Source organism: Tachysurus vachellii, chromosome 9, assembly GCF_030014155.1.
Source record: "Tachysurus vachellii isolate PV-2020 chromosome 9, HZAU_Pvac_v1, whole genome shotgun sequence".
Lineage (NCBI taxonomy): Eukaryota > Metazoa > Chordata > Actinopteri > Siluriformes > Bagridae > Tachysurus > Tachysurus vachellii.
In genome coordinates, this window is record NC_083468.1 from 27,740,240 (window position 1) to 27,754,489 (window position 14,250).

The 14,250-nt window shown below is 38.3% G+C and overlaps 1 protein-coding gene across 12 annotated transcripts in view; it reads left to right on the forward strand.

Annotated features, from left to right (window-relative positions):
• The window catches only part of LOC132851511 (uncharacterized), a 224,438-nt gene that overhangs the window by 129,902 nt on the left and 80,286 nt on the right, over positions 1 to 14,250 (forward strand). For all 12 annotated transcript variants that reach the window (XM_060878439.1, XM_060878444.1, XM_060878447.1 and 9 more), the window contains 6 exons: positions 4,308 to 4,472; positions 4,684 to 4,857; positions 5,471 to 5,644; positions 5,764 to 5,937; positions 6,031 to 6,204; positions 6,659 to 6,832. In XM_060878439.1, the coding sequence (XP_060734422.1) occupies positions 4,308 to 4,472; positions 4,684 to 4,857; positions 5,471 to 5,644; positions 5,764 to 5,937; positions 6,031 to 6,204; positions 6,659 to 6,832 (1,035 nt within the window). The remainder of the gene's footprint in view (positions 1 to 4,307; positions 4,473 to 4,683; positions 4,858 to 5,470; positions 5,645 to 5,763; positions 5,938 to 6,030; positions 6,205 to 6,658; positions 6,833 to 14,250) is intronic.

Here is a 14,250-nt window from a genome sequence, read left to right on the forward strand (position 1 = left end):
GGTTTTGTTAATGTGTTTTCGGTTTTGTTAATTTGGTTTGGGTTTTGTTAATGTGTTTTCGGTTTTGTTAATTTGGTTTGGGTTTTGTTAATGTGTTTTCGGTTTTGTTAATGTGTTTTCGGTTTTGTTAATTTGTTTTGCACTTCCCGGCCACCGTACTTATTGTCCTAGAAAACTGTCTAACATTGAACTTTAAAGAACTGATGATGTTTTAAAGGCAAAGATTAGTTTGAATTAGTTTATTAATGTGTATTGCTGTTCTTTATGTAGAAATGTAATAATTTAAGACACGGCTGTAGTCCTTGGGTCATTTATCCTGATAAAGTTTACTTTTGCTGTCATTTTGTAGTAATTATTATTTATCTGTAGGCAGAAAAAAATCAAATGTTTACATTTTACAAATGTTTCATCAATGTACATTACACCAGATTCTTTATTTGACAATCTGATCTCAAAATAAAAACATTACTTATCTCCTAATTGTATTATAATACAATTAGCAGATAAGTAATGTATGTCATGGACAGAAGATGACGGGTGCAGAAATAATGTGAAATAACAGAGTTATGGAAGAACTGTTTTGATTTATGTGCACTGTCTTGCACGCAAAAAAAAAAAACAAAAAAAAAAAACTTTGCATGCTAACGGTAGACGGGTATGGAACAGTTTAAGCCGCCCTCTTCACTAGTGTTAACCGGCAATTTAGAGGAAAATTGGCGAAGATGGGAGCAGCATTTTCGTCTGTATATGACGGCAACGGGAGCGAGCGCTAAAGAAGAGAAAGTCAAACTTGCTATTCTTCTTCACGCAATCGGAGAAGAGGCGCTAGAAGTGTATAACACACTCAACGTCACTCTCGTTGATGAAGAGAACGAGACGATGGAAGACGTGCTCACAGCATTCCGATGCTACTGTAGTCCGCAAAAAAACGTCGTGTTTGAGAGGCATCAATTCTGGTCTCATCCCATGACGGAAGGCATTACAGTGGATAGATTCATCACAGAGCTGAGACAAAAAAGCAAAGATTGTGAGTTTGGTGCAAGTGAGAACGACATGCTTAGAGACAAGCTTGTGTTTAGCATAACAAACCCTAATCTCAAAGAAAGATTGCTCCATGAAAATGAGTTGTCCTTACACAGAGCTATTGAAATCTGCAGGGCAACCGAGTTAGCTACAACACAGGTACAGGCAATGCAAAATGCCACTGCTGTCCAAGACTCTCAAATAAATGCCATAGACAAAGCAGCAGAACATAGAAAACCAGCTGCAAGGAATAAAAGTAAGAAACCAGCAACACAAAACTGTCGCAGATGTGGGAAGAGCCATGAGCCACGCCAATCCCCAGCGTTTGGAGCAGTATGTCATAAGTGCAGCAAAAGCAACCACTTTTCCAAGGTATGCTGCTCTGTCAATCGCAACGATAGCAGAACAAAGACAGTGCATAGCATAATGAAACAGATTCAATGTACGTTGGCATTTTGAGACGCGCTCAAGTGCACAAGTTGGAAGAGATAAAAGATAGTTCGTGGTACGCAGCAGCCATCATCCGAAGAGTGGAGATAAAATTCAAACTAGACACAGGTGCAGAGGCAAATGTGCTACCTCTATCCATTGTCCAGAAGTTCCCTGGCCCAGTTACTCTACAGCCTACATCAACGGTGTTGGTAGCATTCGGGGGAACACGCTCCACCCCGAAGAGTGTTGTGTCACTGAAATGCCAGACAGACAAAGCTACAGCCACATTACAGTTCTATGTGTCCGATCAATCTGACATGCCGATTCTGGGTAGAGCAGCATGTGAGGAGCTGCAGCTTGTGAAGATGATCGAGCAGCTTGCAAAGAAGTCGAGATGCATCCATCAGTCTTCTCGGGGTTGGGTGAGTTCCCAGGAGTACATCATATACATGTTGACCCAACAGTTACACCTGTGATCCATGGATGCAGAAATATTCCACTGTCTGTTCGAGACAAGCTGAAAGACACACTTCAGGATCTTGTACACAGAGGTGTTATATCTCCTGTGACGGAACCCACAGAGTGGGTAAACAGCCTCGTCATAGCAGAAAAGAAGAATGGTACACTGAGGGTATGCTTGGATCCTCGTGACCTGAACAAGGCAATAAAACGCCAGCACTATTCCATTCCCACTCCTGATGATGTGTGCAGTAACCTGGCGGGAAAGTCCATCTTCACTATTCTTGATGAAAAAGACGGATGAACCATCCTCAAAACTATGCACTTTTAACTCACCATGGGGCACATATTGCTTTCTTAGACTCCCATTCGGCATCAAGTCAGCAAGTGAGGTGTTCCAACAGAAAAACTGCGAAACTTTTGGTGACATTCAAGGAGTACACATCATCGCTGATGACATGATCATTGCTGCTTCAACAGAGCAGGAGCATGATGAAATCCTTGATAAGGTGATGGAAAGAGCAAAAGCGGCCAACGTGAGGTTTAATGGCTATAAGATTCAGTTCAAAGTAAACACTGTGACGTACATGGGACACATAATCACACCGGACGGCCTCCGACCGCACGATGCAAAAGCCCCATAGGATGCCACCCCCAGAGGATAAACAAGGCCTGCAACGTCTACTCGGCATGACTAAGTACTTAGCTCAGTACATTCCGAATGAAGCTTCACTCACGGTGCCTCTAAGGCAATTGCTGGGAAAGGATGCGGTATGGCAGTGGAATCCCCATCATAGCGCTGCTTTAGAGAGTTTAAAGACCACTCTCACAAAATCACCTGTGCTTAGATTCTATAACCACAAAGTGCCACTAACAATACAAGCAGACTCATCAAAAGACGGCTTGGGAACCTGCCTCCTGCAAGAGGGACACCCTGTGTGTTACGCATCACGAGCACTCACTGATACTGAGCAAAGATATGCTCAGATTGAGAAAGAGTTACTCGCCATACTCTTCGCAGCGAGGAAGTTCCACCAGTATATATACGGCAAGCCAGTGACAGTGCAGTCAGATCATAAACCCCTCGAGAACATCATGCAGAAACAGCTGTGCAAGGCCCGAGCACGTTTGCAGCGAATGCTCTTACAACTACAAAAGTATGAATTGAACATTGCATATACACCGGGCAAGCATATGTATATTGCTGATACGCTATCCCGTGCAACTGTAAAAAGGGAGGCTGAAGAAGGTGAAGACATCTATGATGAGAAAGTTGTACATGGCTTGGAGGCCACTGATGCATTGAGCCCACAGACTGATGCCACATCTCGTATGCGGCATCAGTACAACCCGCATGCTAAGACACTACCTCAGCTTGTTCCAGGATCCACAGTACACATGCAGACCAGACATGGATGGAAGCCTGCTGTAGTGGTGCACCAGAGAGATGAACCCCGGTCTTATACAGTGCAAACGCCAGCTGGAAAGACTTTCAGGAGGAATCGACGCCACTTGAGAAAGATACATCCAAGTCTCTGCAAAGGAGTTGATCCTGATGAACATTCGGACGACATGTCCACTCAGACACCCAGACCACATGACTTTCCACCTGAAAATTCTCCGGTGAGAATGGCTGAACATCCAACTCGCCACACCAGAAGTGGCAGGGAAGTAATACGCCCAACAAGATACAATGATTATGTTATGGACATGTGATATGGAAGTGTCCCAAAAAAAAAAATAAATAAAAAAAAGAGGTGAACAGTATTCTATAACAGATTAAGCAAAATATTGTCAAAGAAATTTGAAGGGACTGATGTTTACACTTGTGAGCAATTGTTTACAATTGTGTTTTGGTTAGTTAAATTAAAGTGTTTAATTAAAGTCTCTGTCTGATAGAGTTGAATATGCACACAAGTAGATTTGACTGGATCACCTTAAGTGTAAGTTAAATATTTTAAGTTTGGCTAAAAGAAAGGGGATGTGGTGGATTTGGTTCGACACTCTGTATTCGATTAAGTTGACTTGTGTGTCGGACTGATGTTCTGTTGATTGCTTATGCCTTGCAGTTGCGGAAGTCAGTAAAGAAAGCACACGGCTCAAAAGCACATGTCTCGTGTCGTTCATTAAAAACTTACAGTACAGTAAACAACATGTGCCAGTGATTAGAACACAGGAGATGAGCATCTGGTTTGCTGTGTGAAGGGAGAACCTGGCAAATCTGTGACAATATATCTCCTAATTATATTATATATAATATTATAATTATATAATTGGTTAATATATTATATTTAGAAGTGCCCTGTTTCTCAGTGTGCCAAAGAGCTTCTTAATTCTAGAATTGCTTCCTGTAATTTTCCCCCATTTTATTCTATATTCTTTATTTTGTGTAGACTTTCAGACTGCAGTATAACAGAGGAAGGATACACTGTTCTGTCTGAAGCTCTGAAATCATCTCACCTGATAGAGCTGGATCTCAGAGGGAACGACCCTGGAGCATCAGGAGTGAAGCTGCTCACTGATTTACTACAGGATCCAGACTGTAAACTGTCACTGAGGTGATTCTTCTATAAACTAATACAATTAATTTAATATTCAATTTAAATAAATTATATAACCTAACAACTAAAAGAGATTACATTTATAATTGACTGCAATTTACAGTTTATTCAACTATTTAAATCATGAAATAAGTAAAAGCAGCCATTCTGTTCTCATTAATATGGTGTAATTATTCTGTAAACACCAAATAAAAATGACTTTCTGCAGGTTGTTGAAGAGCTCTGCTGCACAGGAGGCCTGTACTTGGCTAAATTCCACTATAGGTACAAACTGTTTACTCCTAAAAGAGCTGGATCTGAGCAGGAATGAACCAGGAGACTCAGGAGTGAAGCAGCTCTCTGCTCTGATGGAAGACTCTCACTGTAAATTTCAGATAATTAAGTAAGTTTTCTTATATATGTTTCTCTATCAGCTGAGTTTTATTAATAACATGTTTTTAATGAGACCTGCCATTATGTAAACACCAAGTATTCACTAATGTATTTTAATTACATTTTAGTTTTCTATAATTGATGAAAAAACAGAATATATCCTGTCTTTCTCCAGAGGAACCTCATATATATGTCTTATAGAGACACTTGGGTCCTGTTACATCACTGAAAAGTGTTAAGTTATTAAACAGAAGTAGAAATGATGACAATGACAATAACAATTTATTTATATAGCACAATTACTTACAACTTCCTTCGACCAATGTGCTTTCCAATAGGTCATTAAAAACGGAAAAACACACAACAAAAAAAACAGAAAAATATCAACATGATCAACATTTTCAGTTAAATCTTAAAATAGGATTTAATCACTAAGACATAAAGTCAATTAAAAGAGGAAATTCTTTTTAATTCTGTTATAAATAACCACTAATGACCTCTAATGATCCAAATGAACCCAGAACACTTACTTTGGTCCACATGATAATAAAATGACTTTTCTGTCATGTCTACAGAATGAAGACTGAGTTTGTAGCTCTGATAACATGATGTTTCATATTTAGGCTGAATAAATGTAATCTGACTGTGGAGAGCTGTTCAGCTTTAGCCAGCGCTCTGAAATTCCAGTCCTGTAGTGTGAGAGAACTGGACCTGAGTGAAAACAGTCTGCAGGATTCAGGAGTCACTCAGCTTTCTGCTGGACTGAAACATCAACATTGTAACCTGGAGATACTGAGGTAAGTTCATTTCTCATAGAGTGATGAAGAGCTAAGACAGATAATAAACCTCAGTAAATGTTGGTGATTAAAGTTCTTAAATACTAAAATCTTTTCTCCCTTCCTGACTTTATATTTAGGTTAAAAACATGTGATTTAATGGAGGAAAGTTGTTCAGCTCTAGCTGAAGTTCTCAGTTCTGAATATTCCCAGCTGAGAGAACTGGACCTGAGTGACAACAGTCTGCAGGATTCAGGAGTCACTCAGCTTTCTGCTGGACTGAAACATCAACACTGTAAACTGGAGACACTGAGGTAAGTTAATAAATGTAAAATGTGGGTGAATTTTGGTATACAGACACTTATTGGGTTGAATTTGGACGTTTATTGTTCCTCTGATATCATCAGGCTTAACACATGTTCTATAACTGATGGAAGCAGTTCAGCTCTAGCTGACGTTCTCAGTTCTGAATATTCCCATCTGAGAGAACTGGACCTGAGTGAAAACAGTCTGCAGGATTCAGGAGTCACTCAGCTTTCTGCTGGACTGAAGAATCCACAGTCTGCACTCACAATACTGAGGTGAAGTAAAAGCTGAAATGATGACTAAGTCTACATTTAATAAATAACCACAGTGAAGCATCAAAGTATTTTTATATACTAGTTTAAATGACTGTGGAATTAAAATGAAATGTGTAATTAAATTAAATGGTTTGTGTGTAACTGAAAATGTACATAAGTTGTACAGACTTTAATTGTTTTAGTTAATTGCTGTCAAATTTCTTTGTATTCATATTTTCTATGTCCAAGTCTAATAAAGAGAAAAAACATTATAATTACACGTTATAATTAAAAAATGTTACATTTATAAGTAATTAAAATGTACTTTAAATGTAAGTTATATCCCAAAGTAAACATCATATTGATGTAATTATAAGTGAACTGTTAAAGAAAGTCATTAAAATATAGAATAATCCATTTTGATGTAATAAATGAGATGAGTTGTGTTCACTGTGCTCCTTCTGTCCCTCTACAGACTGTGTAACTGCAGTGTAACAGATGAAGGCTGTGCTGCTTTGGCTACAGCTCTGGGAGAAAATCCCTCACATCTCTTAGAGCTGGATCTGAACGGGAATAAAGTAGGAGACAGTGGAATAAAGCAGATCTCTAATCTACTACAGAATCCACACTGCATCCTAGAAAAACTCAGGTAGGTCACTCTAATTTCTTTTTGAAGTAGTTCTCATTAAAGCAGTGAATTATTGTAATATCACTTTATTAATTACAGATGTGGCCTTTAAGAACGAACGTCTTTTCCGCGGCATTCTGCAATTCTTGCCGCAGTTTGCCGCGGTTTACCGCACTTCTGTTGGGGGGGGGAAACTATCTTAGCAATCACCTTAATGTGTTTCGCTTCACAGAATATCCACCAGGTGGCGCATAAGAACCCTGTTTCTCTTAAGCACTCAAAGGTTTTTTAAGATTGTATAATATGTTTATATTATTAATTTACATTTAAAAAAATAGATTTTTTATTTTACTTCACATTACATCAGAATTGTGAGAAAACATCCACAATAAAATAGAATTAGAAAGACGTATGAAACACTCTTATTATTATTATATGTTGCCTACATTTACTCAAATAATAGCAATGTAAAATATAAAGGAAATCACAGTTCACGTTAGGCGTAACATAACATAAGTGACATTAAGAGATTTTATTAAGTTACTTTAATCATTTATTTTAGAGATATTTATAGAAATATCTCTAAAATCATTTATTTGCATTGCCTTCTGTATTGCATTCGTTTTGTACATTTACAGGTGCACAAATACTGGCTTAATTTCATTAAGACACTGCTGTGTTCTGTATTGATCGATGTTCTGTAAATTTGTACTTAACAAGCCTAAACCATGTTATTCAATTTGTCATTATTATTATTATTATTATTATTATTATTATTATTATTATTATTTACTGACATTAAAAATGGTCAAAATGAGTCATCTCCTGGCTTTGAAATATACCAGCCTGTAATTGTGCATTAACTTTTGTGCCTCTAGAGTGAAAATAATTCAAAATTTTTTTTTTTTACTAGAAAATGAGGAATTTTATTGAGGTTTATTATACCAAATATTAATGAGGTTTATTATACCAAATATTAAAATTTTTTTCGCAAAATATATGTTAATATGTTGTAAACAAGTTAGACAAAAAAGGTGAAAAAAAAAGGCTATCATATATACACTTCATTTTTTATAAGCAGTCAAAACAGACAAGGTCAAGTTGACTCAGCGCTCCTAATTTGTATAGGAATTCAGACGAGGTCTGCAGGAGGGTTAAGTTATGCAATATCGACCCATTCAGAGCCGATCGGCCCTATACGCAAGTTGCGTAGGGCCCCGCAAATTACGCAAGGCCCCGCCCCCCTGCCTCGTTTTACAGCGTGTGTTAATGTTTACTGTGTAGCATGGGCGAGGCTAAAAAGGAGCTCAGCACCCCTAAAATTTTTATTAATATTTTAGTCCAGCAGGTCACCGCCGCTGTTGAGTAGCACAGGACCTGAGTGACTCGTCCATAGTCATAAACGGAGAGAAGTAGCGCCGGTTACAATGTTCTTCCGCAAGACGCATGCAGTTCTGTTTATTAACTGCTAGAGCATGAAACAAAAACAGCAGCGCGACAAATAAACAGCGTACCTGTGTAGTGTGTACGTGTGTCTCTGTTGGTAAAGTTTATCGTTAATTTGATACTCATTTTAACAATCGGGAGTCATGTAAACATGACGTCACGTGCGTCTTTTGGAAACATGGAAGCCCTGGCGTTTGGACCAGAGTGAAAATAAACTACATATCACTGTATATCACCAGTACGTGTGAAAACACACTCACTTTGCTGTATTTATTCATTCCTCACACACAGAGGATTTAACCTGAACCAGGCTTAACTCCTGAACTCCTAGCATTACACACACACTCTCTCTCTCTCTCTCTCTCTCTCTCTCTCTCTGTGTGTGTGGCCTGCCAGTGCGCAACGGACAAGAAAAAAGACAGAATCAGGTGAGAGACTAGGGACAGTCCATAATGATCTTGTGAAAGGAATTTGTCATTTAATAAAAAGTTAAAAGCCCAATAATAATAATAATAATAATAATAATAATAATAATAATAAAGACATTTAAAATGACACGCCTCGGTGTGCTTTTTGATCATAACCTTAGCTTCAGCACCCCTGAAAAGGAGCTCAGCACCCCTTTAGTCTCTCAAGGTTACAACAACGTTAATGCAATATGGAAACCAATGGATTTACATTGGAATGGGCATAATGCCAGGTCTATATGAATGCACATTCCTCAGTAAATAATAACCATCAGGGATCAAGTATTGCTCTAATGCATACTATAAAACACAGTGATACTGTATGGCAAGCATTTTAGCTTTTATACATTCACATGATATGGATTTTTGATATCAATTCAGTTTTCAATACTTAAAATGTAAATATTAAGAGTGTGATTTCTAGTAGTAACCATATTTTTTATATCAGGAATTACATTTTACACTAGTAAAAACGTAATTGCTGATATCTACTATTGAATATTCACTAGTTGAATATTGCAAGAGCCAAGTCATATTATAAATAGTATTTTATATTTGAAAATGGATAAAGAGGAATCTGAGGGAGGCAGTTTAAGTGGGGCCTAATGCAGCTTATAAAATGAATAATAGTAGTTAAATAAACCTTACAGGTGCTATGCTAAAATTTGTTAGTAGAGGAGATGCTGTCAAGTGTGAATGTGTGACAAATGGTTTACATGGCTCACGGGTCAGGTAGGAGGGCCCCTTAGCAGAATTTTGCTTAGGGCCCCAGGGAGGTCAGGATCGGCTCTGGACCCATTTTTTATAAGTTATAAACATTCATCTGAAATACCCTTTAAGTTATGCAGTAAATAGCATTTAAACAAAGTAACTGCAAGAAAAAGCTTGTGCTTTGTATTAACCATTTTTTGATTACGTAAAACTTTCCACTTATTGCTGTAAATTTAAGTTGGTTATATCAACATATGTCAAATTAAGTTATGCAATATCGACCCATTTTTTTTTATAAGTTATAGGGTATTTCAGATGAATGTTTAAGTTATGCAGTAAATAGCATTTAACACTAGATTTACTGACTTTTTTATTTTCTGGTGCAGGTCCCAAGGTGTGATTCCCCCGTTGAGATTTTCACAGTTCTTCGGCTCGATTCTCCTCCTGCTTTTGTTGTGCAAACACACCCATCACCCATGAGGCCTGGCACATTTGCATTTGTTCACTCAGAGTAGCTCAGATCCAAAGCAGGCCAAACCTCTGTGTGTGACATGGAAACCTTCAGAAATGTCTGCCGTCTATACAAAATAGTCTGTTTTATTTATAAAAAATTGTGTGAAAAAAGAATGAAAAGTTGCTAATACAATGACAACTTGTGCAGACCTGGGGTCTATTTGACTCATCTGGAAAGTTTAATGTGTCATAACTTGGGTTTCCTTCCACATATTTGCCTGAAATTTACCAGGATTGTTCCAAATTATGAACTTTGCAAGTAAAATTAATTTTGTCTATTTTCGTTGGCAATGAACATACAGACACAAAAATGCACACATAAAATGCACACACACGCGCACACACACAGTCAAACACTGTTCAAAGCATTGGGCATTGCATTTCAGTTGGCCTCAAGACAGAACAAAAGCTATACATTTGTAAACATTTCACACACACATGCACACGTGCAAGCACGCACACACACACACACACACACACACACACACACACAAATTGGGCATTGCATTTCATTAGGCCTCCAGAAAAAAAAAGCTACACTTGTAAATATTTCACACTTTTGATATGCCTTTGCCTAGCAGAAGGCAAAATATGAAATGATGCTATACACACACACACAGACAAATTTGCTGCGATCTCTGACATCTGGACACGCTTCAACAAATTTGAAATGTGAAAGTTCTATTTAAAATAAAACAGACTTGTGTATCCATATATTGTGAATGTGTTTCTTTTGTATGAATACGGCAGACATTTCTGAAGGTTTCCATGTCACACACAAAGACTCTGTGGGTCCAGCTTGCGCAGTGAAGCTCAAGCGATTTGCTACTGCACTGGGCATTCCAATGTCCTCCTCTTCCCACACAGTGCTGTCTTTTGCCGTCTGGCTCAGACAGGGCTTCCCAGTACCACGGTGCATCTTCCGTGGAGGCATGTTGGGTTCTTGTTCCATCTCAAAATTCACTTTTGGTGTTATAATTCAGTGATGGCCAATGAAAATGAAATGACATAATTTTATTCTGTATGTGTACGAACATGGGGGGCACAGTGGCTTAGTGGTTAGCACGTTCGCCTCACACCTCCAGGGTCGGGGTTCGATTCCCGCCTCCACCTTGTGTGTGTGGAATTTGCATGTTCTCCCCGTGCCTCGGGGGTTTCCTCCAGGTACTCCGGTTTCCTCCCCCGGTCCAAAGACATGCATGGTAGGTTGATTGGCATCTCTGGAAAATTGTCCCTAGTGTGTGATTGCGTGAGTGAATGAGAGTGTGTGTGTGTGCCCTGCGATGGGTTGGCACTCTGTCCAGGGTGTATCCTGCCTTGATGCCCAATGACGCCTGAGATAGGCACAGGCTCCCCGTGACCCGAGGTAGTTCGGATAAGCGGTAGAAAATGAATGAATGAATGAATGTGTACGAACATGTCAAAAGCCATGGACCATGGACTTCACTCAGTTTATGACATTTGTGTACAAACATACATTGGAGACTGAAGTGTTAGCAAGTTTTCATTTTATTCATGTCATTGAATAAATAATACCAACTATTCATAAATTCATATTCATATATATTCATATAGTCATAAATAAAACCAACTATTTTGTATAGACGGCAGGCATTTCTGAAGGTTTCTATGTCACAGACAGAGGTTTGGCCTGCCTTGGATCTGAGCTACTCTGAGTGAACAAATGCAAATGTTCCAGGCCTCATGGGTGATGGGGAATAACTGTGAAAATCTCAACAGGGGGTAATCACACCTTGGGACCTGCATCAGAAAATAAAAAAGTCAGTAAATCTAGTGTTAAACAGTAACTGCAATCACCCCACAACATGGTGAAAACAGGAAAAACCGGTTTTCTTTTGAATCCCTGTATTGGGGGTTGTGTCAGTGATCTATCAAGGCTAAATGTTATGAAGCAGCTAAAATAAAGACTGTGGGGAGACATAAATAATGCATATTTTACTTTTTATAAATAATGCATAATTATTTTTTTAATAATTCATATTTTATTTTACGTGTACACATGGACATGAGGGTGATGCCGTTTTTTTTTTTTTTTTTTTAATAAATGAATATGTTACGAGTGTAGGGCAGGGGCGGTTCTAGGATTTCATCTTTAGGGGGTTTTAGCCCTCAGAGAGAATTTAAAAGAAGAGTTTTATATTATATATTATATGACAACTCTGGTAATAAGAATAGTGAAATTTCACTGCTTTTGGTTGCCGTCTTTGTGTCTTTCCGCCGATTAACGTTATAGCTAAACGCCTCCAGCTCTGACTGCGCGTGCACGCTGCACGTACCTGTGCTTCTCCGTTCAAATAAAGCAGACAGCTGAAGACGCACATTTGAAAGATTACAACGCAAAGTAAAAAAATCGCTCTTGGATCAAACTGATATCATTTTCTTTCCCATCGAACGACACGTCCTGCATTTTAACGCAATATTTATTGTTTATTTATGAAAGTAAAAATTATCCTTATAGTTTTAGGGCGGCTGAGATCACACACAGGGGGGCTGAAGCCACCCTAAAAAAGGTCTAGAACCGCCCCTGGTGTAGGGGCATCTGTATTCGGCCTGAACGTAATGAAACAGGCGTATTGTTTACATGTATTTGACTGCATGCAGCACTGCGCAGACAAATCAATCTATGACATCAAAGTTCCGCGAGAGCCATTCAAAAGCTTATCACTCTCGCGTTACATTGATCTCATGTGTCAATCCATCTGCGCCGCGCAGGTTGCTAATATCTCTATTGTGATATGCCTCAATGGCAAATAATCAGACAAAAATGCTAAATTAGTACATAACTACATATGAACAACCTCTATATTGCGATATGCTCAGTGCAAATAATCAGACTAAAAGTCATGTGTTAAACAGTGTTTATTGTTTAGAGAACATGAACTGGAGCTTATTTTTAATAAAAATATTACAAAATACCTCAGCATCACATATTGTATTTAGAGAACATTGTATTTTATAAAATATATAAATAATGACTTAAACACGATATAGAAAACTAAAAGAGATATTTATTGACTGATAACACTTTACAGATCTTACAACACACACTGAAAAAAATTATTCATTCAATTTACTAAATTTATTTAAGGTAAGTGGTCGCAATCAATTTATTTTAGCTACATTTAAACAAAAAAATTATAAAAAACATTTAACAAATTTTTTTGTTTAAATGTAGCTTAATTAAATTAAATAAATTATCTTATAATTCATATATAATAAGAATAACAATATGATACATTTATATTGCGCTCAAAATGCTTTAGATATGGAATGAGGGATTTCATTCAGGATGAGCTGTTTGCCATATCCTCTACTACACCATAATATATAAAAAACAAACACTAATTACACCAAATAACACTCTTTATTCAGATTTAAAAGCGATTTGGAAATACAAAACAATTTGCTGCAATACTGATAAACTATCGCTAACAACCCCATCAACAATGATGTTTAAAATCAACAAACCAACAGAAGCATTTTTTCCGTAACACACCGCACGTCGCCTGAGGAAATCCAAAGTTGCATCGAGCGGTACCACAAAGCCAGCCGTGACAGAGGAGATAGTCGCAGATGTGACTGTTTATGTAACCGGCAAAAGAAAATAACACATATTGTCGACTCGTCAGCCTACATGAAACACGACTGCCCTCTACAGGTTTTGTATTTCCTGCGCTGAACAATTTGACCCCCCTTTGTTAGAGTCTCGCAAATTGCCGGGAGTCTGCGCGGCATTCTTATCTCCGAGGCGGGCTTTTTAAAAGGCCACATCTGTACAACAAATTAATTTATACAGGCTTCATTCTGTGACACTCGAGTTAATAAATTAATAAAAATAGATTTGTGTACAATGTCACTGTAAGGAGGCGTCATAAGGCTGAGGATCCATTTGCAGCGTTTTTAATTAAATCACAGATTAGTCAGACAAGCTTAGTCAGAGCCGGCAAACACGGATATCAGAGGGCAGACAGAAAACGGCAACGATAAACAGGCAGAAGGTCGGGGCAAGCAGCAAACAATCAGAAAGGTCAATAATCAGAAACAGAGTCGAAATCGGAAGATCAGAAATACAGAAACACTCAGAATGACTGTCGGAACAAATCGAGACTTCGCACCGGTGTGGAGTTCAAGTGCAGCTTAAGTAGAGAGAGGTAATGAGGAACAGTGTAATCAGTGTGGGTGATGGATGCTGGGGAGTGTAGTCCGGAAGAGAGTTAATACTCCGGAGACGCTTCTCTGCACTGGTGTTCAGGCGTTGTGTGCGGTGTGCTGACTGTGACA